At 42.7% G+C, this 22,959-nt stretch overlaps 1 protein-coding gene across 2 annotated transcripts in view; it reads right to left on the bottom strand.

The window, feature by feature from the left end:
- Nucleotides 1-22,959, bottom strand: part of dnmbp (dynamin binding protein) — a 69,244-nt gene that overhangs the window by 26,784 nt on the left and 19,501 nt on the right. The window contains exons 2-4 of one of the 2 annotated variants that reach the window (XM_008106501.3): nucleotides 20,134-20,287; nucleotides 15,544-15,666; nucleotides 12,774-14,624 (exon numbers count right to left, since the gene is read on the bottom strand). In XM_008106501.3, the coding sequence (XP_008104708.2) occupies nucleotides 12,774-14,624; nucleotides 15,544-15,666; nucleotides 20,134-20,278 (2,119 nt within the window). In that variant the 5' untranslated portion in view covers nucleotides 20,279-20,287. Of the gene's footprint in view, nucleotides 1-6,891; nucleotides 8,069-12,773; nucleotides 14,625-15,543; nucleotides 15,667-20,133; nucleotides 20,288-22,959 lie in introns of those variants that run through there. The other variant, XM_062976377.1, reaches the window with a different exon arrangement.

Raw genomic sequence — 22,959 nt, forward strand, 5'->3', positions numbered from 1 at the left:
CTCCTTACTGAATTTTCTGCTCTCTCCACCCTTACAGTCAGTGGTTTGGCTTCTCAGTCACACTGAGATGCTCGAGTCCTAATCCTCCATCTCCAGTTTGAATTGTTTCCTAAATCATTATTGAATTCTTGCAAACAGTAGAATCCCCCATGCTTTCCCATGAAGCCCTTTATTGTGTAGTCTAGTGGTTTGAGTACTGGCCTATAATACTGGAGACCAGGGTTTGAATCCCAGCTTGGTCATGAAACCCATTGCATGACTATGGACAAGTCACACTTTCTCACCCGCAGAGGAAGGCAATTGCAAATCTGTGATCTATTCACCTTAGGGTTGCAGTAAGTAGAGAATGATTTGAAAATATGCAACAACAAAGACTACAATGAATTTCAGTTTGTTTATCCTCATTCAATCCACCACTGATTCCTGGCAACTGTTTAATAGTGTTATCCCATGCATATCAACTCAAAGGAAACCCTGAGAAGAACTCCAGAATTATGAGGATTCTCAACATTGGCATGCAAGTTCTTCTGAACTTGGAATACTGTACTTGTAAATATTTTTCCCCAAAACAATGTAAACAAAATACATTGCATCAAAGACAATCACCACAACCACCAACCAATTGAAAGTGGTAACAATCTGAGTGACAGGACTGAAGTACCAAGGTCATAATCATTTAGTATGCTTCTGATTGGTAATTCTTGAGGGGACTTAACCACATAGTCATGGTAGCCAAATTTCAGAGGGGGCTCAAGAATCCTCGCTTAGTCCGGGGGGGGGGGGGGAATGTATGGGCCCTATGCTTTCACCGCTTCACCTGTTTCCTCTGAGGCTGGATCTACACTGCCATATAAAATCCCGATTATCTGCTTTGAACTGGATTATGTGGCAGTGTAGACCTAGAGTCATCAGCTGAGGAACCTTCAACAGTGCTATATAAAATCCCGATTATCTGCTTTGAACTGGATTATCTGGCAGTGTAGACTTATATAATTGAGTTCAAAGCAGATAATCTGGATCATCTGCTTTGATACTCTGGATTATATGGCAGTGTAGAAGGGGCCTGAGAGGTGATACTTCAAACCTTCTGCCCATTCCCCCTAATAGTGGTATGCAGATATTGAAAAACATGTGGAACCAGATTGAACTTAATTTCTCAAAATAAAGGCTAGAGGAACAATAATTTAACATTGCCATCAGCCACACAGTTTGGAAATTTTGCTTTGCTGGACTACAATTTCCTGAGTCCTCTAAGGCCCCTTCTACACTGTCATATAATCCAGATTATTAAAACAGATAATCTAGATTATCATCTTTGAATTGGATTATATGAGGCCCTTTCTACACTGACATATAAAATCCAATTAGGACTGTCCCTGGAAAATCATATTTGGAGGGTATGCTTCAATTCCCACCAGCCTTAGCTTTCCAAGCATGATGGAAATGCAGTAACATTTGGAGGATCTCAGGTTTCCTTTTTCAAGAATAGACCATGTATCAAACTGACTAAAAGTGTTTGAGAACCAAATCTGGGCCAAAAGTGATTAGGTAAGAGATAACCAGTTTCATCCAGTAATCTGTGAGATGGAGTGATATAATCAAGGGTAGCTTCTTCATGAGACACTATTATCAGGTGGTGCTGAATTGGGCGTATCTTGACTCAGGATTTTGATTTCTTTTTCCAGTGCAGACTATCCATCACCCTAATGGCAAGTAACTGATTTTCCATTTTTAGTCTAGGAAAGAAAATTAAATTCTACAACATTTCTCCCAAGAGGAGAGTGACTAAAATGATACTGGGTCTGGAGAACAAGCACTATCAGGAACGGCTTAAAGAGCTGGGCATGTTTAGCCTGAAGAAGAGAAGACTGAGAGGAGACATGATGGCCATGTATAAATATGTGAGGGAAAATCATAGGGAGAAGGGAGCAAATTTGTTTTCTGCTGCCCTGGAAACCAGGACACGGAACAATGGCTTCAAACTACAGGAACGCTGATTCCACCTGAACATTAGGAAGAACTTCCTAACTGTGAGGGCTGTTCAGCAGTGGAACTCTCTGCCCTGGAGTGAGGTGGAGGCTCCTTCTTTAGGGCTTTTAAGCAGAGGCTGGATGGCCATCTGCTGAGGGTGCTTTGAATGCAATTTTCCTGTTTCTTGGCAGGGGGTTGAACTGGATGGCTCACGAGGTCTCTTCCAACTCTATGGTTCTATGATTCTATGAATTAATTAATTACTAAATGTATATATCATCCTTGCAGCTAACTACAACTGTAAAAACATAAATATAAGTAGTCAATGAAATTCTAACAATAAACTGATTTCAATATTAAAATATTAAATAACACAAATAAACAGATTGTAATACCAAGAAATTGAAGACAGTAGCCTAATCCTATTATGTATTATATCTAGAATAGATGCACTGAAATTAATGCTTAAATATAAGTGATGTACTTTATGCAAATCATATACAATGTCAATCCTATTAAGCGAGACTACATGGGACTAACGGTTTCTCTGCTGAATTTAATCTAGCAGTTAAATCCAAATGTATATAATGAAGACATTCCCCGAATTCTTGGTGAAGTGGGAAGACCTTAGCAATATATTTAAGGTTCATTAACTACTTGGGGCTTTCTGCAGCTGCTCTGATTCAGTAAGTATGAGAGAGCTAAACAGAAGCAGATGTACAGACAGATAAGGGAGGATTAAACTCTGCTTTGAGAAAAGATTAAAAACACTAGCATCCATTGGCTACTCTGGCAGGTAGCCAGTAAGGTTACACACTATTGTTCACAGGGCAAAAAATGTTCCTGCATTTTTCTTGGACAACAGATGACTAAGGTATGTGGCTAAACACTTTGGAATTGCAAACACTGGAAGGGCAAGAGCAGTATTTTAGACTGTCTGGTCCAATAAGAATTAAGATAACAGAGAGATATGGCAGGCAGGAAATGGATAGTAAGGTTAGCTAGAGACATAGGATGCATCTACACTGTAGAATTAATGCAGTTTTACACCATTTTAACTGCCATGGCTCAATGCTATGGAATCCTGAGATTTATAGTTTGGTGAGACACCAGCACTCTTTGGCAGAGAAGACTAAAGACTTTGTAAAATGACAACTCCCATGAAAAAAATTGTGGTTGCACAGTCTTCTGTGCTGGTTGCATTCTTCACATGGCATATATTGGTATGAACTTTTGGTTTCAACAATCAAGTCTCAGCATTTTTGTTGCCAAAACCTAATATCCTTGCAGTCTGATTGCACATCTGTAACATAACCAGACCTCATTAATTGTTCTGATCAGTACTGAAATGATTAGCAACAACAGCCCTTATTTTTATTTAAACATATTGATAACACCTCTTAAAGATTAATGGGGATTGTCACACCCTTAGTTTTACAGTTTCTATAAATATGGCTATCCGGTTCAGGTTCTTTGTGAGGAAAGATTAACTGATTTATTATGTATAGCAGTTATGTGTTCTACTTATCCACTGTGTCTCTCAATAAATGCACACAAGCTCTGAGGGTGAGACCAACGCCTATAAATGCACCCGGAAGTTGTGGCCAATCACAGCTTCTCCCAACCACTGTGTTTGCAGAATCACAATCCTGTGCACAAGGAAACAAAGCGGGAAACTCATTTTCCAAATAAAGTATGAATCACACTGGGACTTTGTCAGAGTTTCACTAATACAAACTGCCACCCCAGCTTCTTGTTAGAAAAGAGGGAGGACTGGACTGGGGGTGAGTGGAAGAAATTTAGCTCCATGGTTATTTTTGAAACTTGATTACTGGAAAATTTTCAAGTAGTTATCACAGCATGTATCACAGGTGCACCTCTTTTCTGAGGTGTTTTTCTAGACTCAGAGGACATCAGAAGCTCAAGTCCTTTTGTCTTGCTATTGCCCAGTAGGCTTGTGCATTTGTATGGAATCGCTACCCATTTCTCTTTGTCCCATTCATATGGCCCCGTTTCCGTCTGCCACTTCCAGAAACAGGCGCCTATACAGGCACCCAAGGTCCAGAAAAATGAAGATTTTTGGGCCTTGGGTGGCAAAGCGCGAGGGCCTGCCAGGATCTGTAGGCCCTGCCAGCCAGAACCTACATCTGAGCGGGCCCAGCGTCCGGCACCCGGCTGTAGGCCCTGCCTGCTGGGCCTATGAGCATCGAGTGCTTGGTGGGCAGGGCCTACAGTCGAGCGCCAAGTGCTCGATGCTCACAGGTCCAACAGGCAGGACCTACAGCCGAGCGCTCAACACTTGATTGTAGGCCTGTGAGCTGGGTATGAAAGCATTGAGAGCTTGGCTGTAGGCCTTGCCAGCTACAGCCTACAGCCAAGCGCCAAAAATCAGCCGTCCGAACAGCTACAGTCCCCCCCCCCCTTTTTTTTTGTTTTGCTGCTCCTTCTGTTCCGGAGGGGGTTGTACCATTCAGTGCCATTCAAATGGATGGAACGGTACAAAAACATGAAAGAAACAGATGAAACGGTATTCGGGTCCAACTCTACTGCTCAGCACTAACTAGAACAGGTGCCCATGGCAAGCATGCACTATAGTCTCTAAAACATATCCAGAAAAATCTATTGCTGCACCAACAATATCCATGATGTGGAAATGGTTGCCCTCTTGATTCTGTACTTGGGTTCTGTATCTATCAGTCAGTTTGCAAACTCCACTTGTAAAAACCACCACCTTTTGATGTCATATTCATTCATTTTAACCTCTAAAGGCTTTCTATGACAGCCAGGAATGGGTGCAACAGTCAAGATGAAGATGTTCATCTTCAAAAACCTTGGACTATTTGATTTAGATGCAATAAGCTAATACAGCTTATATTTATATTTAGAACTGACATTTCTATCCCCTAAGGCTGCTGGAAGAGGTTTCATGTACTTGGGCAGGGAAAAGAATTGACAAGTAAAATTTGAGGTAGATAGGAACAGGAGCATCACTGCCCTTTATAACTTTCCTGTGACTAATAATATTCTAAACAGGTATATATTATATGCTATAATGTTAAGTATTATAAATTGTGAATCTAATAAGCTCAATTAGCTCAATTTAGACCCATGTTACTGTGGAACCCCATAATTGCAGTTTCACTTATCCATGCCTAGAGGAGAAATTAAAACTATAGGAATTCCAGGTTTTGGAAGACCCAGCAAATTCCTAGAAAGGATATTTCTGTAAGAATCCCTGGGTCTTCCAACATAACTCTTTGATATACTAGATTCAGAAATGAGACAATATAATGACACTTGGTTTCACGTAACTGTGATTTGACTGGGAATGTATCTCTCATGGATAGGAAGCATAATTGTAAATTATACAAGTTGCAATATTTAGGTCTTGTGTGAAACTAAATTTGAGCATCTTATCTTGGCTTAGAATTTATTTTCTTAGTGCAGACTCCAGCTCTGAAACTCAAGGTGTCTTACTAAAAAAAAAAGCAGGTGATATGACAGGGTACAATTAAACTATACATAAATTAAAATTAATTTAAAGCATATCCATCAAAAGGCAATAAATGAAACCAGTTATCCATGGGAATTGATGCTGTATTTCCTTTTCTATTGTAAGATCGAACTGATTATAAGTAGGATTCTAAGAATATGAAGCCGTTGAAATTCAGAAGCAACAGACTCCAAACCTGCTCTACCAGTTTTCTAATGCGGGAGCACTTTGCCTTCAGACTTCAGTACAAGCACCGCTGATCAAAGTAAGCTCACTAAGGAGAGGCACAGCTGTACAAGAAAGAATGATCTTTTCCTTACATTCTTCTACATTTTTTTTTGCAATTGACAGAGCTAGATGAGTAATAGCAACATCTGTTTGTAACATTTCACATGCACACAGCATTCCAGCAAAAATGCTGTAGAACCTGAAAGAGGTTGCACAAAGAATCAACTTTGTTTAACTTGAGATGACTTTCAACAAAGCAGAAAAGGTGAGTCTATCTTGTAGAGCAGTGGTTTTCAACCTATGGGTCCCCAGAAATCCTGGAAATCCCAGCCAGTTTAACAGCTGTTAAGATTTCTGGGAGTTGAAAGGAAAAACATCTGGGGACACACAGGTGTAGATCACTGTTGTAGATCAAAACAAATCCCAGTGAAAATTACGTCCCAAGGCAAGTCAGCATTTTTATGCCATCACAGAGTAATCCAGGTTAACAAAATCAAGTCAGGCCTCCTATAAAACCACATGTGGAAAATGACCTCCAAAGATGACATAAGGTAAGACCTTCAGCTGCCTCTTTAAGACAAGTAATTGCCACACAGTAGGAGTGAGAAACCAAAGAAAGCTAACCTCTCCCTGAAACTTCACAGAGATGGTAGAAATGTCACCTCATAAACTTTCAATGAAGTCCTGCACCACATTGCACTGGAAAACACCTGGCTGCTAGATAAAGTACAAAGGTTGGTTTCAAAGAGCTGCTCAATATCCAGGCTCCCATTCAGAATCTGATCCACCAGCAAGCCAGTTCAGGACCACAAATGGACAGAGGACCTAGCAGATCAGCTTTCTTAACGCCTGAAGCCTTTGCAGGGCAACAAAACATTACCAAAACTATCCAAATGGCCCACACATTCCTATAATAAGGAGCTAAATGTAGACATGCTTAGCCAAGGGAAATCAGGCACAAGCTCAGAGGAAGCTTGGTCATGGAGAACATTCCAATTATTACCAATTAGTGTTCACAGAGAAAATAACACTCCATTAACCTTGACAGTCACTGGTAAATTATATATTACACGTTTTGTTTTCCATTGCTGTGGGGTAAGCAAAGCTGTTTGTGTTGGGACTTGGTGGATGAGAAGGGTGTGGGCATCTCAACATGAGCAGTTTTCTCTCCACAGTTCCTTCCTTTCCTGCTCACCTACCTTGTTTTGCTTTCACATGGTGCCTCAAGGCACTAGGAGCCGTTCGGCGGTAACAGCTGTTCCGCTGCCAAACTTCTGTGCCACCTGCCCACCCAGCTTCTTCTTCCCAGTCCAGTTTCCAGTCTGAGCGACCTGTACGGGTTCTTGGGCACCCACTATTCCAGACCTGCAGGCCTGGTCTTATGGATTGGTCAGCCACCGCTTCCATCCTTCCAGATTCACTGTCTTCCACAAAGTGCCGTTTAGGTGATTCACACCTAGGCTCTAATCCTTCATTGTGGCTCTTGCATCCCAAGGATGAGGAGACTGGATCTTCTGGGGCAAAAAAGAGATTTCTGTTATCCATAGGGTAGCGCTCAGAAGTCCCCTTTGAATTTTGGTTACAGTAGGGATCTCGACGGAGTATATACTGCTTTTCCTCCTTCTCACCAAATGTCTTGTCTGTACTCCTCTGGTCCACATACTTATCATACCTCTTCTTATAGTCCATATCCAAATTGTCGTACTCATCCTCACTCTGGTGGCAATTGTAGTCCTCACTTTCTCTCCAGCAGTTCATTTCCCAACTGCCCCCATTCTTAGAGATCCTAAAGTCAGTATCCAGATATGAGCCATCCTTAGATCGATTGTGAGGCTTTCTGTAGGCTGTTTTCTCGCAGTCTGTGCAGTACCCACTTGCCTCCAGGTGAGCACTGCCAACTGTCTCACACTCTATGTACGGACTGTTCCTGTTTGTTCTTTTCTGGTGCACAAACTGCCTCCCTGTCCTTCCATAATCCTGGTAGGCTTGGGCTATTTCATGGTCTCTATAGTACATGTCCCCATTCTTCAAGTGCGCACGGGTTCTGCCCACTGGCCTGGTGGTGCCATACATCTCCCTGGTCCTACGTTTCTTGTCCCAATCACAGTCAGCGCCATTCTGTCCCCGGGCACCTTTGCCTCTGCTGACAGAGTTGTAGTCCTCATACTCCCAGCTGGGGATCCGAAGGTGAGGCCGCCGACCAGGAGATTCTGTCCTGTATTCTGTCCTGTTTCTTTCCTCGGGGTAAGTGCACATATTCCTCTCGGTGTGCCCCAAACCTGACTTGCCCCATCGGCTACCCCAACGGAGCTCAATTCCTCCGCAACCTTCCCCCAGCCCCGGGATACTGCTGACTAACTGACAACAGAAAGAAAACGAGCAGGAACCTTAATACCCAATCGGCAAGGAGTTCAGGAAGCCTCTCCCACCTTCTTTCAGGTAATGAGTAACCAGAGTCCCACAGACTGGAGCTGCATATTGAATCAGCTCTCTGCCCAAACCGGCTTCTCTGCTTTGTAATGCTGAAGGCAGTCACGGCCACCAGTGACAAGGAAACTGCAAACATGTGGTTAAGAAACCACACCCCATAAGCATTTCCCCGGGGCAAGGGAAAACAGGGACAAACAGGACACTAGAAAACAGTGCACTTGGTCCATTGGGAAATATTGCTTTTTAGATTAGGAATTCCAAAATCCCTGGACAGAGCAGCAAGTAGCTTTGAGGGTAGTGGCTTAAATCCTCTGACTCCAGCTGAACCTCTGAGCTAACATGAGACCCCTACAGCTCATTCAAAAAGCAATACTTTAGGATTAATGCAGAAGAAAATAGATTTTTCTTCCTGTAGGCATATGATGTTCTCATGATTTTGAACTCAAGAGTATTTCTTTCCTTAACCAGGATGAGGAAACGGTTTTTGCTTGTTATTCTTCCAATATACCAGGAATATAGAAGCACTTGTAGAGCGCAAACCAGAGTAAGGGGATGAAAAGAAAATGGTTAATTGTACATGTAACGACTGAACCTATGCACTTGTTCCTAAGAACTTTTTAAGTGCAAACATTAAAATGTTCTAGACATGCTAATGCATTGGGGAACATTCGGTTGTTCCTCAGGACACATTTTCAAAAGCACTGTCTCCATGTATACACACTTGTGCCTCCTAAGTGCTACTAAGAAATCTTCCTATAAGCTCCAAGAGAATCTGTTCAGACTAATAATTTTTTGGGTTTCAGCTCAAGTACGGACTTGAGCTCAAGTACGGACGCTGGTTACCTTTCAGCAAGTCATCATTTCACATACTCATGTATGCCAAATTTCTAAAAATCTGGACCGGACACATTATATGCCAGGCAGGAAAACTATGATGTCTAATGCAAAAGCAAGAACTTGTGTAAGAATTTTTTTAAAATGTTTATATCCTGTTTTTCCTCACAGGAGTTCAAGGAAGTACACATGATTCCTTCTTTCATTTACTGTATTCTGTGTGGCAACTTTAGCTACGGGAGCATTCTTGGTCCAAGATCGCTCAGTGATCTTCGCTGTTAAGTAGGAATTCGAACTCAGTTCTCTCTAGTACTGCTTTGATACTCTAACCATCCTACTGCAGCCTGTTAGGTTAGGATGTCTATCCCCATTTAAAACAATATGCCAACAGTTTTTGTTAATTAGTCAAGGTGAGAGGCCTAGGCAAACATTTCAATGATCACAGAACAGAGTTACCACCCACTTGCTTTGGGCGCTGCCCACATCTCCCTACAACTATTGTTGTTGACTCTACACATTTGTCCATACGTTCTTCTCCAAACCCCTCAAGATGAAAAACACAGAACAAAAGATTACAACGTCTATGGGATATAGGTGAAATATCATGCAGAAAACAGATTTGCAAAAGTACCCACATGTGCCCATTAATTTATTCACACAGTGAATTGGGGAAAGCTTTTATCCTAGTTCTTCTTACCAATGACCTAATCAGAGTCCTCCTACATAGGACTACTGTGGCAAGAAGTTGAATAAGAATCATAGCACATTTCTACACATCACAATTTATCTTTTAAGTACAAGAAGTAACCACTCCCCAGGTACCTTTCCTACCTCAAATTCAGATTCACCATTTTCATCCCACTTCTCCACCAGGATTCATTATACTGGTAACATGCACTCATCCTCCCCCGACCTCAATAACTGACTTTATATTTATTTATTTGTTTACTTTATTTATACCCCTCCTTTCTCTCTGAGGGGACTCAATGCAGCTAATAGCCACACATTCTAATCAATTTTCTAAAAAGCAAATACAAAATAAAAAACAAAAACAGTTAAGCAGTACTGTGTGTGTACATATTCAGCTTCACCACTCATTTAGTTTCTTTGATCCTAATTTCGTGTGCTCTACTCAAGACACAGTAAGAACAGACCACAGAACAACAGACTGGTTCAAGATTGGGAAAGGAGTACGGTAGGGCTTCATACTTTCACCCTACCTATTCAACTTGTACGCAGAACACATCATGTGACTTGCGGGGCTTGACAATTCCAAGGCCGGAGTTAAAATTGCTAGAAGAAACATTAACAACCTTAGGTATGCAGATGGTACCACTCTGATGGCCGAAAGTAAGGAAGAGCTGAGGAGCCTTATCACCAGGGTGAAAGAAGAAAGTGCAAAAGCTGGGTTGCAGTTAAACATCAAGAAAACCAAGATCATGGCAACTACACCTATTGATAACTGGCAAATAGAAGGAGGAAACGTGAAAGCAGTAACAGAATTTATATTTCTAGGTGCAAAGATCACTGCAGACGCAGACTGCAGCCAGGAAATCAGAAGACGTTTACTTCTTGGGAGGAGAGCAATGGCCAACCTTGATAAAATAGTGAAGAGCAGACATCACACTGGCAACAAAGGTCCGCATAGTCAAAGCAATAGTAACCTATGGATGCGAGAGCTGGACCATAAGGAAGGCTGAGCGAAGGAAGATAGATGCTTTTGAACTTTGGTGCTGGAGGAAAATCCTGAGAGTGCCTTGGAACACAAGAAGAACCAACCAGTCCATCCTCAGGAAATAATGCCCGACTGCTCACTGGAGGGAAGGATACTAGAGGCAAAGATGAAGTATTTTGGCCACATCATGAGAAGACAGGAAAGTTTGGAAAAGATCACGATGCTGGGGAAAGTGGAAGGACAAAGGAAGAGAGGCCGACCAAGGGCAAGGTGGAGGGACGGTATCCTTGAAGTGACTGGCATGAACTTGAAGGAACTGGGCACGGCGACGGCCGACAGGGAGCACTGGTGTGGACTAGTCCATGAGGTCATGAAGAGTCTGAATCGACTGGGTGACTGAGCAGCAGCAGAACAGCACTCAAGACAAGTCTCAGAACTGTCACCTGGACTTTGTGAGTCTGTTAGCCAGATGCCACTTCTTTTGATTATCACCACAGTAACTGGAAAAGATGACAAACTTGAAAGGACTGGAGTAATAGGTGTAAATAAGAAAACCAAACTCATCTTTTATATTTGGGACACAATGTGGACCTGTGATGATAGCACAGTAGTGCACTGGTGGATCTAGCCAAGACTGGGGAATGTGTGCCACTCAAGTATGCCAGTGACTTTTACCTTCCATAACATAATCCCCTACCACCAGCAGAGCAAACTGAATATCTGAAGGTTGCAATCCATCATCTAGAGGGCCACTTACTCTCTACCCCTGCTTTACTGAAATAATTGGTGAGATAAACAACATGTCCAGAAGTCAAAAGTTTATAGTAGGAAAATCTCTTGCTCACAACTTGTCACTATGAAGTTTACACTTTTGAGGCTTGGATAACTGTTTAATGAATGAAAATTGGTTGAGCAGAAATGAGCTTGTATCTCTCAACAAAGTTATCTAATCAACCTAAAATATGAATGAATGAATAAATGAATGAATGAGACTTTATTTCTATTCCATCCTATCTCCTGATAGGGTGGCTGAGACAGATTCTCTAGGATACAGGAGTTTATTCAAGAAGATATCATGGCCCCTGGCATAGAAATACCTTTTACATATCTCCCCCATCTCCAAAAACATCAATTGAGCAAGATGTCATTCTGCACTGATAAAAGCAATTAATTGACATGTGTAGGTTGCATGCACTTATTACAGACCACCTATTGCAATGCAGTCTGAGCCTTGTCACATGCGCAATGGAGAACCTTCTTACAGCAACACCAAAGACACTCCAAGTAGCCAGCTACTGGTTAAAGGACATTTAGTATAATGCCAAGTTTTAACTTTGTGTTTTTAAATACATCACAACTGTACCCTCGGTTCACTTCTGACATGATAAATAAATAAAATAAATCATGTGTAGGTTGAGCATTGTTTATCCGGAATTTGGAAATTCCAAAACTATCTACATGGGTAGCTGAGACAATAAACCTTTGCTTAAATGGTTAAATGCACACAACCTTTTTTTCCATAAACAAAATAATTTAAAATATTCTGTATGAAATTGCCTTCATGATATGCCTACAGGATATATGGTATATTAAACCTGTATGATTGTCATATTTAGTCTTGGGACTCAACTCCAGGATATCTCACTATGTATGCATATGCAAATGCAGGTATCTCAAAATAAAATAAAAAATCCAAAATATTTCTGGTCCCAAGTATTTTGGTTAAGGCATACTCAACCTGTACTTCTAAGGTAGCCTCCTTCAACCAGAAGGCCTCCAGAATGTGTGCATTACAGTTCACACCATTCCTTAGCCAACATGTCTAATTTGAAGAAATGCTTGGAACTAAAGTCCAAAATATGTAGAGGATATGAGGCCAGGAGGCCTCACATCCTCCATGTTATTTGTTGGTTACCCTGAAATGAAGCTAGATGTAAAGTCAGCATTCAGATTCTGGGAAACTGATTTTCCATAATCTACTTCCAGAATTTCCCAGCCAGCATGGCCAGTCTGTTGGGGGGATTTGGGTAGCTGTAATTCCAAGCACTGTGCCATCTCCACTCTCACCATCCTACTTGTAGAGTGTCTGGGTAAAGCGTCTTTTATCCCACTATCCATGCTTGGCAAAGTTACTCTACTTACCCTTCAGTTCCTGCAACTCCAGAGTCAGGATAGAGATCTTGCGGTCACAGAAGTCCAGGTTTTCCAGTGTCTCTACCCGCACAAGCTCATTCTGCGGTTGCTCCAGCATTGCACTGAGCTCTGTTCGGGTCTTTCTGTAAACATCCAGTTCTCGCTCCAGTTCCTGAATGTGTTTAGCCACGAAAAGATACTGCGATGCATCCCCAGACTTGTCAGTGCTGCTTGGTCTCTCTTTGCCCTCTGAACGTAGTTTTACTGAAACTGGCGTCTTCCTCTGGCTGCCTGAAGGTGGAAGCGGAGCTGGCCGAGAGGGTCGCACAGAAGTTGGAGGAATCTGAGGGGAAGGTGTTCTTTGCGGGGTCTGCCCTGCTGGTGAATGAACTGAGGCCGAGAGTGGAGTGCTAGGCCGAGGAGGAGGTGGCCGTAACACTTTCCTCCTTTGGGGAGTGTGCTCCACTGAGCCACGTACAATGTCCTTCTCGGAGCTAAAATCCAGGATGGAAAAATGGCGAGAGACTTCGTCCTGTTGCGGGGTGCTGTAGCTGACATGGCCTGCAGTATTGGTTAGACTTTGTTCAAATTGTGCTAGCTGCTCTGTCAGTTTGGAATCAAGGTCCCCACAGCATTCTCCATGCAGTCCTCCTTGAAGGTGCTCAACCTGAGTCCCATGACAGACGGGCCAAGTATCAAGGTCCTCATGAGACCCACTGAAGCTGGAAGAACGAGATTTGGGTTTTTGCCACTGAACATCCTCACAAGGGACCATGTCTTCACAAAGGATGTTTTCAGGTACAAAACTTTGAGTTTCTTCATCCTGCTCTTGGGGGCTGCAGGCCTCACTGAAGTCCCATGAGGTCCTCAGGCTCTGACTGGACTCTCGTCCACTAACCTGGCCACAGGGCTGGTTCTTTGGTTGGAGTGGGGGCTGAGGTATATTAGAAACTCCATTTACAGCTTTGGTTGAGTCCACAGCGGGGTCCCCTGACATGTCTGAAGAAAGAGGTCCCAGTAGCACGTCATCCTCCTTGAGTTCAGAGTCTGCCGAAGCATCTTCCAACATCTCTGGAAGATGACTAAGCTTCTCCTCAGTACAGATTGGGCTCCACTCAGGTTCTTCCCATACAGCAGGAGAAATTGCCTTGTGGGAGCTGGATACCTCTACGTCTCCCCCCTTCGATGGGCATTCAGTCTCCCATTTCTTCCTGGATGGAGGACGACTCTCCTCCAACCTCACAAATCTATGGGGAAAGATGCCACGTCTTCCTCGGAGCTCCCCTTCCAGCCAGCCATCATCTAGGACTCCCACAATCCGAATTCTGTCCCCCACCTCAAAGTCAAGCTCTGATGACTCCAGGGCACGAAACTGATATAAGGCAATTCCATAAGGCCCTGGGAACTCCTCCCTACCATCCCATACATTTTGTTCTTCCTGGGAGTATACATCTTTCACTCCATTCACATTGTGGATTTCGGAGGATCCTAGCTCCTCTACGTTAATCTTTGTTTTCAGGGGACCCAAAAGTTCCACAAATCCCTCAGGGAAGATGCCTCGTCGACCCCCAAGCTCCCCTTCAAACCACCCAGGCTCAGGGATCCCAGTAATGGTGATAATGTCCCCTTCCCGAAAGTCCAGCTCTTCCTCCAACTGCGCAGAAAGGCTCATCACTGCTCGGGCCTGGCCCAAGGCATAGGACGGCATCTCCAGCATGGTTCCATGAGAGTATTGAGGGCTAAAGTTGGAGAGGCAGATTTCTTGCACACAGGATGCCGGGAAGAAACCTCTGGTTCCCCAGCAGCTTCGGCCCTGGAGCCATGGGGAGGCTGTGGAACCATCCAAAACCACCAGGTCACCTGCAGCAACAAAGGACACAAGGTCAGAGAACTGGACAGATCTCGCCCAGAGTTTGGGACAGTTTGGTTTTTGAACTATAATGCCCAGAATCCTGCAGCTGAACTGGCCACTATAAAGGGGTTGTAATAAAAAAGGGCTTTACCCAGCTTTAGTTTTGCCTAAAGCAAGAGTAGGGAATGATGTTTTGGGGAGAAAGCAACCTCCACCTTCCACAGGACAGATGACTCCAGTAGGTGTGACTATGGCCACACATATGCCATTAGGATCCTAGAGGAACAGGCAGGAGCCCATTCTCACTCTTTGTCTCCCTTCCTTGTGTGAGAAAGAGTGGAAAAGAGCAAAGAGCTCTCAACTAATAATTGAAAAGAAAGAGGAAGGAGAAGCAGATTGCAATAATGATACCTTGCACTCAATCCCTATGATTTACAACAGCATATAGTTTAGAGAGGATAGGCAAGGGCAGCCTTGTGGGCTGTATTTGGCATCTCTACAAGCCATAGGTCAGTGGTTTCTCATCCTCCTCCACTTCCGACATCTCTTTCTTTGGTTTAGAGCTCTCAGAGTCTTTCCCAGCCCTCAGAGATACAAAGGCCCACAGTACTTCAGCTAGTATTTACCAACCAACTGTAATCTCAGTACTAGAAAAAAAAATAGGCTGTAGCAACGTCAGGGGAAACCTTTACCTTTAGCAACTTTCCAAAGGCACTTTCCTGCTTTTAGTGGTCTTGAGATCCAGGCTTAGCCATAGCAACACAAGGAACCAAAAACCCCTGGACTACTGTTCTGGAAACCCAGAGAAGAACTGATATACGCAGGTCTTATTTGAAAGATTGTGAAGTCAGCAATAGAAGTGGGTAACAGCAGGTCCCTTTTGCCCTTTTGCTCAAAATATGAAAGCAAAGCAATCATCACAAGTACCTCTTTGCAAGGTCAGGCTGCCAGGCGCCTGGGAAGTAAAGTTGCTGGTACAAACGAAGAGCTTCTCCCCTTGATTCAAAGCAGGGACATATAGAAGTTCCACAAAACTGCTGGGGAATTGTCCTGGAATGAGAGAGGGGAACAAAGGAAGGGAAATCTCAAGAGAAAACATAGAACAGGAACTGGCAGAGTGTAGGCCGTGGTCCACAAGTGGCCTCAAAAGCTGTATCTGTTTTGGGTTTTTTTTCTATGTTAGGAGCGACTTGAGAAACTGCAAGTTGCTTCTGGTGTGAGAGAATTGACCGTCTGCTAAGACATTGCCCAGGGGACACCCAGATGTTTGATATTTTTACCATCCTTATAGAAGGCTTCTCTTATGTCTCAACATGGGGAGCTGGAGCTGACAGAGGGAGCTCATCCGCACTCTCCCCAGATTCGAACTGGCAACCTTCAGGTCAGCAACCCAGCCTTCAAGTCAGCAGTCCTGGCAGCACAAGGGTTTAACCCATTGCGCCACTGGGGGTTATATTTGTGCCACTGCGAGATTCCATATGGTTCCTTCTGGTTCTGAATTTGCAGCCAACTAAAACAGGCTTGGAGGGGACAAAATGGCCAATGACAGTAGCCTAAGGAATACTATTCACTTTCCCCTTCCATCCCATTGGGCAGACATCAACTGAACAGTTAGTATAGATATATGTTTCCTTGCTATATTAAAATCTCCCACCCCAACAAGTTCAAACAAACTTTGCTCAGATGGGGATAAGCAGAAATTCCCAACCTGATTATACCTGCACTTTTTCATCAGATAGCAACAGATAGCAACAAGGAAACAGTCATCATATGCAACATCTCTTGTATGGGGTCAAAGTTAAATCTCTCTGCAGTATTCTGTGGGGAATTGTGTGTAGGTGTGTAGGTGGGTCGAATCGTCTGGAATCATTAATCACTCATGCAGCTGTCTTTTCTTTGCATGTGGCAGATCCAGATGGTTCAGAAGTCACTCAATACAAAGAGCACACACCAGCACTAGGAAGGGAAGGAAGGTCCTCAAACCAGCCAAATCATCTTCACTGGTATACTTGAAAAACATTCATTTTTTGGACTACAGTTTCCTAAACCAGCTTGTCAGGGTAGATTTTAAAAATCTATACACATAATAAAAGTGAAAATGTGTATGAGTGTATGTGACACAGGTGTCCGCTTGCACAGACAGTCTCTGGCCTTCACAAACAGCTTTCACCCACAGTGCTGAGAAGCCACCGAGGCCTTCTTTCCACTGACATTGCAGGTTATTGAGAGCCACATCCTAGGGTTCCTTTCTCTCTCCATTGGTGTGGAATTTTCATGATCCCGCCCACTGCCTCTCCCTTAACCCTTTCCTATTTTTTTCTATGGCACACGGCAACTGAACATACTAGAGAGAGAAAGAGAGAGGTTTGGGGAGAATTCACCATGATTTATAGGAGTTGTAGGGACTGGGATGTATAGTTCACCTGCAATCTAAGATCATTCTGAACCCCACCAATGGTGGACCTGGAACTAACATGGCATACAGACCCAACACGGTCAACTTTGCATACTCGTGGGTTTTAGGGGTGATTGACCTTGAAATCTGGGAGCTAAAGTTCACTTGTATTCAGAGAACACTGAACACATCTGATGACGGATCTGGACCAAACTTGGCACACAAATCCAACATGGCCCACTGGATTCCCAGATTTTTGGGAATTGTTGTTTACTCACATCATTATGCATTTTCTAATGGGAGCATTAATAAAAAACAACAGGAAAGACTGAGGGTTTTTTCTAAGAAATAGCATAACATATGACCAAATTGGTATTACCTAACATGCAAAAACAAACATGGCCCTTTTCAAATAATCTGGGCACTGCCGGGTATCCGAGCTAGTCTAATATAAAGTTCAGCTTTGGGAGCAACAATCTCAAGAATGTTTGTACTCCAGTGCCTTAAACAGAGAATGCCAACTTCTATTTAGCTGTAACTCAGATGAGTTTACTTTTTTGAATATGACTATAGTCAGGTTTTAATTTTGATCTGTGGTGCAAGACAGGATCAATGAGAAAGGGCAATGAAAGTGCAGCTTGAGAATGGCTCCCTCTCCTGGCTAATTCTTATGTTTTCTCTCATATCTCTTCTACTCACAGGATTTGCATAGACCAGAGCACAGTTTGTCTGAGATTTTTAAGATTGTCAAAGAGAGAAGTGAAATCTTTAGATGTGAATGGAAGTCACATCCTTCCTGCCCCTGAGCACTCTTGATGAGAGAGCAACCACTTTGATCACCCCATAAGGCAGGCAGGCTCTGAGGAATATAAACAGATCAGTTACAAGAGAAAGAGAGAAAGTGGGAGCTGAGATTGCTTCTTCCTCTTTTCTCTAGGTTGAGGGTGTGATACTAGGAGAGGTCATGGTCATTAATCAGAGTCAGTTCATAAAAGACCAATAAAGCTAAGCTAAATGTGCATTGCTATATAACTCCCATCAGCTCTAGACAGTCTAGGCCAGTGGTTCTCAACCTATGGGTCCCCAGATGTTTTGGCCTTCAACTCTGAGAAATCCTAACAGCTGGTAAATTGGTTGGGATTTCTGGGAACTGTAGGCCAAAACACCTGGGACCCCACGGGTTGAGAACTACTGGTCTAGGCAATAGTATGGGGTGATGTGACTAGCGATTCATCTGAAGGGTTTAATGGTTCCCAACTCCTGCTGCACTGGTGTAAGAGAGATTTTTAGAACAGAAAAAATCCAAAGGGTGTTTAGAAAAGTTATTTCCTGGATTATAACTTCCAAACTTCCATAATGGCTGGAGGATTCTGGTTATTAAAAAAAATAACCTTCTAAGCTCGAGAGGCTCATGATAAAGACCTAGTCCTATAAGTAGGATGCTGGCTAGCCTGCTACTTTGAGTACTAGCTATTGCTTTGACACCTACTGAATCCATGGGCTTGTTATCATGCAGAACCTACATCATGCTACATTGAGAAGGAAATATTTCCAGAAGAGTTGTGTTGGCTATGCAGCAACATAAAATAAATTCAAACTTCACAAAATAACAATATCCTTATTGGCCAGTGAGTTTTGAAATCTTGCATGATGTATTTTCTGCTTTTTGATTGACTAATAAAGATATCTTTCCTTGGTAGATCATGTTACATATGTGTATTGTAAGGCACACATCTTTTATTAGCCTAATCAGCTGCTCAAAGGAAACAAATAAAAGGATATGAAGACAAAAAAAGGAAGCTTCCTATACTCTAATAGCAGTTTCAATTCTCCATATGCCAGGTGTTCTGTACCTCATAACACAGTACCCTCCTTGTGCAGGAAGGAGAAATCAAGCCATCTTAAGAGATCATGATCATCACACCAAAGGCACTTCACTCCATGTGAGAAGCATTAATATAAGGTGAACACCTATAAGATTTATTTGCATACTGATATTCCAAATAACATGGCTATGTCTTTGAATTATTTTTATGTAGATTACTAAATTGGTAATTTGACACGTTTTCCCAAACCATTGTTAATTTAATACACTGCCAGATAACCTTTTAATTTCAGCTGCAAAATTGTCATCTCCTACTCCCCTTTCCTAGACTATTTTCCAGCATCATCATCTTCTAATTATTATTATTATTATTATTATTATTATTATTATTATTATTATTATTATTTATTTTTCTATCCCACCTCCATCTCCCCGCAGGGACTCGGGGCGGTTGACATGTGGCCAAGCCCAAAGAACAAACAGTAAACAAAATAAAATGTATATATAACCAACATCATCAAACAGGTAAAATAAACAAATTTAAAACCACAAAATACAAAATAATAATAAAAGCAAAACCACCACTTAATGGCAAAATAGATAAAATGGGAGGGCAGTCTAGAACAAAATGCAGATATATGAATTGTAAACACTGTTTGGTCGGATAAGAAAACAAGGTGCTGACATGTTCCGTAGGAGATTTGGAGTGGGATAGGAAGTCAAGTAATTTCCAACAGAGAAGCAGAATAAAGTGCAAAATATGCAATTCTCATTTATATGGGGTCTGTCATGGGGATTAATTATTTGAAGGCACACTGGAAAAGCCAAGTTTTTAACTCTTTTCTAAAGGTTGACAGGGTAGGTGCTTGTCTAATTTCCCTGGGGAGAGAATTCCAGAGCCAGGGGGCCACCACAGAATAGGCCCTCTCCCTCGTCCCAACAAGCCGCACTGGTGATGGAGGAGATTCTGGAGAGATTGCTTTAGCCACCAAAGAAATATGAGATATATGCTTCAGAAACTTAGCTGAAAGCCATAGGTTTCTCAACTCCCAAATATCATGTATTTGGGGTTAAGATATACAGCCGGTGTGGTGTAGTAGGATGCTCTGAAAATTTTTTAGCCAAGAGTCACCTTAGAATTGCCTTAAGTCGGAAAAGACTTGAATGCAAATAACAACAACAAAATATATTATGGTTTACTATGCTATATTTCCTTTCCTGATTTATGTATATTGTATGCTTTCTAGCACATTTCTCATTCTACCAGACCTACGAGTTAAACAAAGGTCTCTCCCACCTGTAACCCCCTCCTTCTTTCCAAGGAGCCAGAACTCATCTATTACAGCCAACACTTCTGTGACGTCCCCCACAAAGAGTGGCAGCTCCTCAGACACGCTGGGACAGAAATCAAAGATAGCACGGACCACCGAGCCGACCTCCATCCTTGGGATCTGTAAGAAAAGAATACAAAGTCAATGCCTGGAAACAACTGCAACATTTCACAGATTGCAAAGGACATTGAGATAGCAACAGGAATGCAGGAACAACAAGCAACACCAGAACTGGGAAAAAGTTGCAATTCTCAAAATTACCTAGCCAGCATGATCTCTTTTTTCTGTGATTAGGTAATGGTGACCTTCAGTCTCTGAAGCAAGAGTGCAGAACCAATGGTCCTCCAGATGCTGGATTACAACTGCCATTATCCACAAACAGCACCCCTAATCACCAGAGATAATATCCGGTCTAATTGCCCTCCCCCACATTATGCAAATTGATTCAGGATTGTGCTCCAATGCAACTGGGGACCCTTCTGTCCCCCAGTTGTTTTGGACTACGACTCCCAGAGTCGTGTGCTATGAGCCATATTGGTTGGGGCTCCTGGGAGGTGAAGCCCAGAACACAAGGAGAGTTGCAAGTTTCCCACATGTGTGTGCTGTAAGAAGAGGAAAGAATGAAAGGGTCTCTGGAACTGCAGTGATTGCAGCCCATTTCCATAACTCTAGAATCAGGCAGGCTTTGTGAGGAGAACTGTGGATGAAGAGCCAAGAGAAGGAGGAATTCCTGTCAGGAAGGAAAAGCAAGATGGAGCGGATGTTCAGCATTTCCCTGACGCATTGAACCAGGTTTGCAGCTGCCAAAGTCCAACAAGAAATCTGCAAACAGCACCAGGTACAATCCAAATGAAACCTAAGTTGACCCCAATAGGACTGTCAGTTTTGTTTTTGATTTTTATTGACTTCTGTAGTTGCAGCTTTCATTGCAGATTGATAGTTGGACACTAGCAGATGTCAAAAGCTCATCCCAATGCTTTAAAAGTTTCACCATGTTGTAAGGCACAGCAGTAAGCCGGAGGTTCTTCCTGGTCAGCTGCCATCCAGAAGTGTCAATACTTTCAAAGGGGGAGGCTATTCTTTTTTATTTAAATGGGGGGATAGGCCTATATGACATGGATCTTGGTGGAGGTGGTCACCACAAAAACATAGTCACCAAACATATCAATTCATAGACACACAGCACTCACTTGTGCATTAAATAATACACTTATCTTCTCTCAGGGTGTATCCGAGACCTAAAATAAGGTCCACAAGACATGCAAGGAAAATCAGCTCTAGATTATTAAATATGGTTTTCTGTGGGCGAGCAGATGGCGACTACTGGATAGCATATGTTCTGTATCAAAAACTAGAACTGATGTGGCTTATCCAATGAAATTTTCTGAATCAGCACCCCAAATAACCATACCAAATCTAAAGTTGACCAAAAACTGATTCATAACCCTTTTGGTACTAATATTGGAGAGTGGTCCCTGGTCAAAGTGAACACTGGCCAAAGTGGTCCCTGGTCAAAAAAAAGGTTGGGAACCAGTAGTCTACAGAGATGTTGCCCAGGGGACGCCCAGAAGTGTTAGCAGAGGCTTCCCTCATATCCCTGCAAGCTGGAGCTGACAGACAGGAGCTCACCCCATCTCACGGATTCAAACCGCCCATCTTCAGGTCAGCAACCCAACCTTCAGGTCAGCAGTTCAGCTGGCACAAGGGTTTAACCTGCTGCACCACTGTGGCTCCTTTTAATGACTCCTAAGTATCTCATTAAACTACTAATCCTAGCATTCCATAGGATGGAACCATGAAAGTTAAAGTGATATCAAAGTTCTATGACTGTGCAATGTGCAATGTGGAAAAGCTCTCATATTGTCTCATATTGCTCCATCCTTCCATAATGTACCTCCTCTGAATGACAAACATATTGCTATGCCAGACCCACATGCTGCCTATCAGTGTGGAGCATTAACTGCACCAGAACTGGAGAGAAACAGTTGGGATTGGAGTTATAAATGTGTATATAAAAGCCTATAATACAGAATGGATTGTGTGTGAAGGAAACAACTGGAGAGAGGAACACATTTCGCTGATGGCACTGCTTTGTTATCAGGCACGAGCAGCCCCATGATAACAATGTGAATTCAGAAGCGCTGCCGTGGCAATTTCCAGCTTCTGTGCTGCTGGCGCTCCCCAAAAACATATACTATCACCCCATCCTGCAGGCCAGAGCTTGGAAAAGTCATTTTTTGGAGTACACTTACCAGAATTCTAGCTCTGGGAGTTGTGATTCAAATAAAGAGTAAGTTCTGGCTGTAGCACATGTATGCCAGATATTTCTCAAGGACTCCCTGGAATGCATCAAATCAAATCCACAGTACTTTCCCCACTAAGCCCAGGAAAGTGACTTCATAATTAAGAAACACAGTAAGGGATAAAAGCTATGGGCACATGTGAAAATGTTTTGGGAATTAAATGCAAGCACTTTGAAATATGAATTCAGAGTTGCAAGGACCAACTTTTGGTAGAAATTGACCACACAGTCATGCTGGACAGCCTAGAGATTATTGGAAAGAATCAAATCTGTTTATTATCAAATCCACAAAAGTTAAACCTGTAAATGTGGAGGGATGACTGTATTTGATTCCAGGACCAGACCTGCCTTTGGAGCCGATGCATAATATTTTGGACACCCTGGAAGTTCGCTCCCTATGCATAGTAAACACAGCATCAACCATGAGCAACATCATACCACTCCAGGCATTTGCATCCAGCCAGAGACAACTGGATTGTAATAGAAGCTT

This window comes from Anolis carolinensis, chromosome 3, assembly GCF_035594765.1.
Source record: "Anolis carolinensis isolate JA03-04 chromosome 3, rAnoCar3.1.pri, whole genome shotgun sequence".
NCBI classification, from domain to species: domain Eukaryota; kingdom Metazoa; phylum Chordata; class Lepidosauria; order Squamata; family Dactyloidae; genus Anolis; species Anolis carolinensis.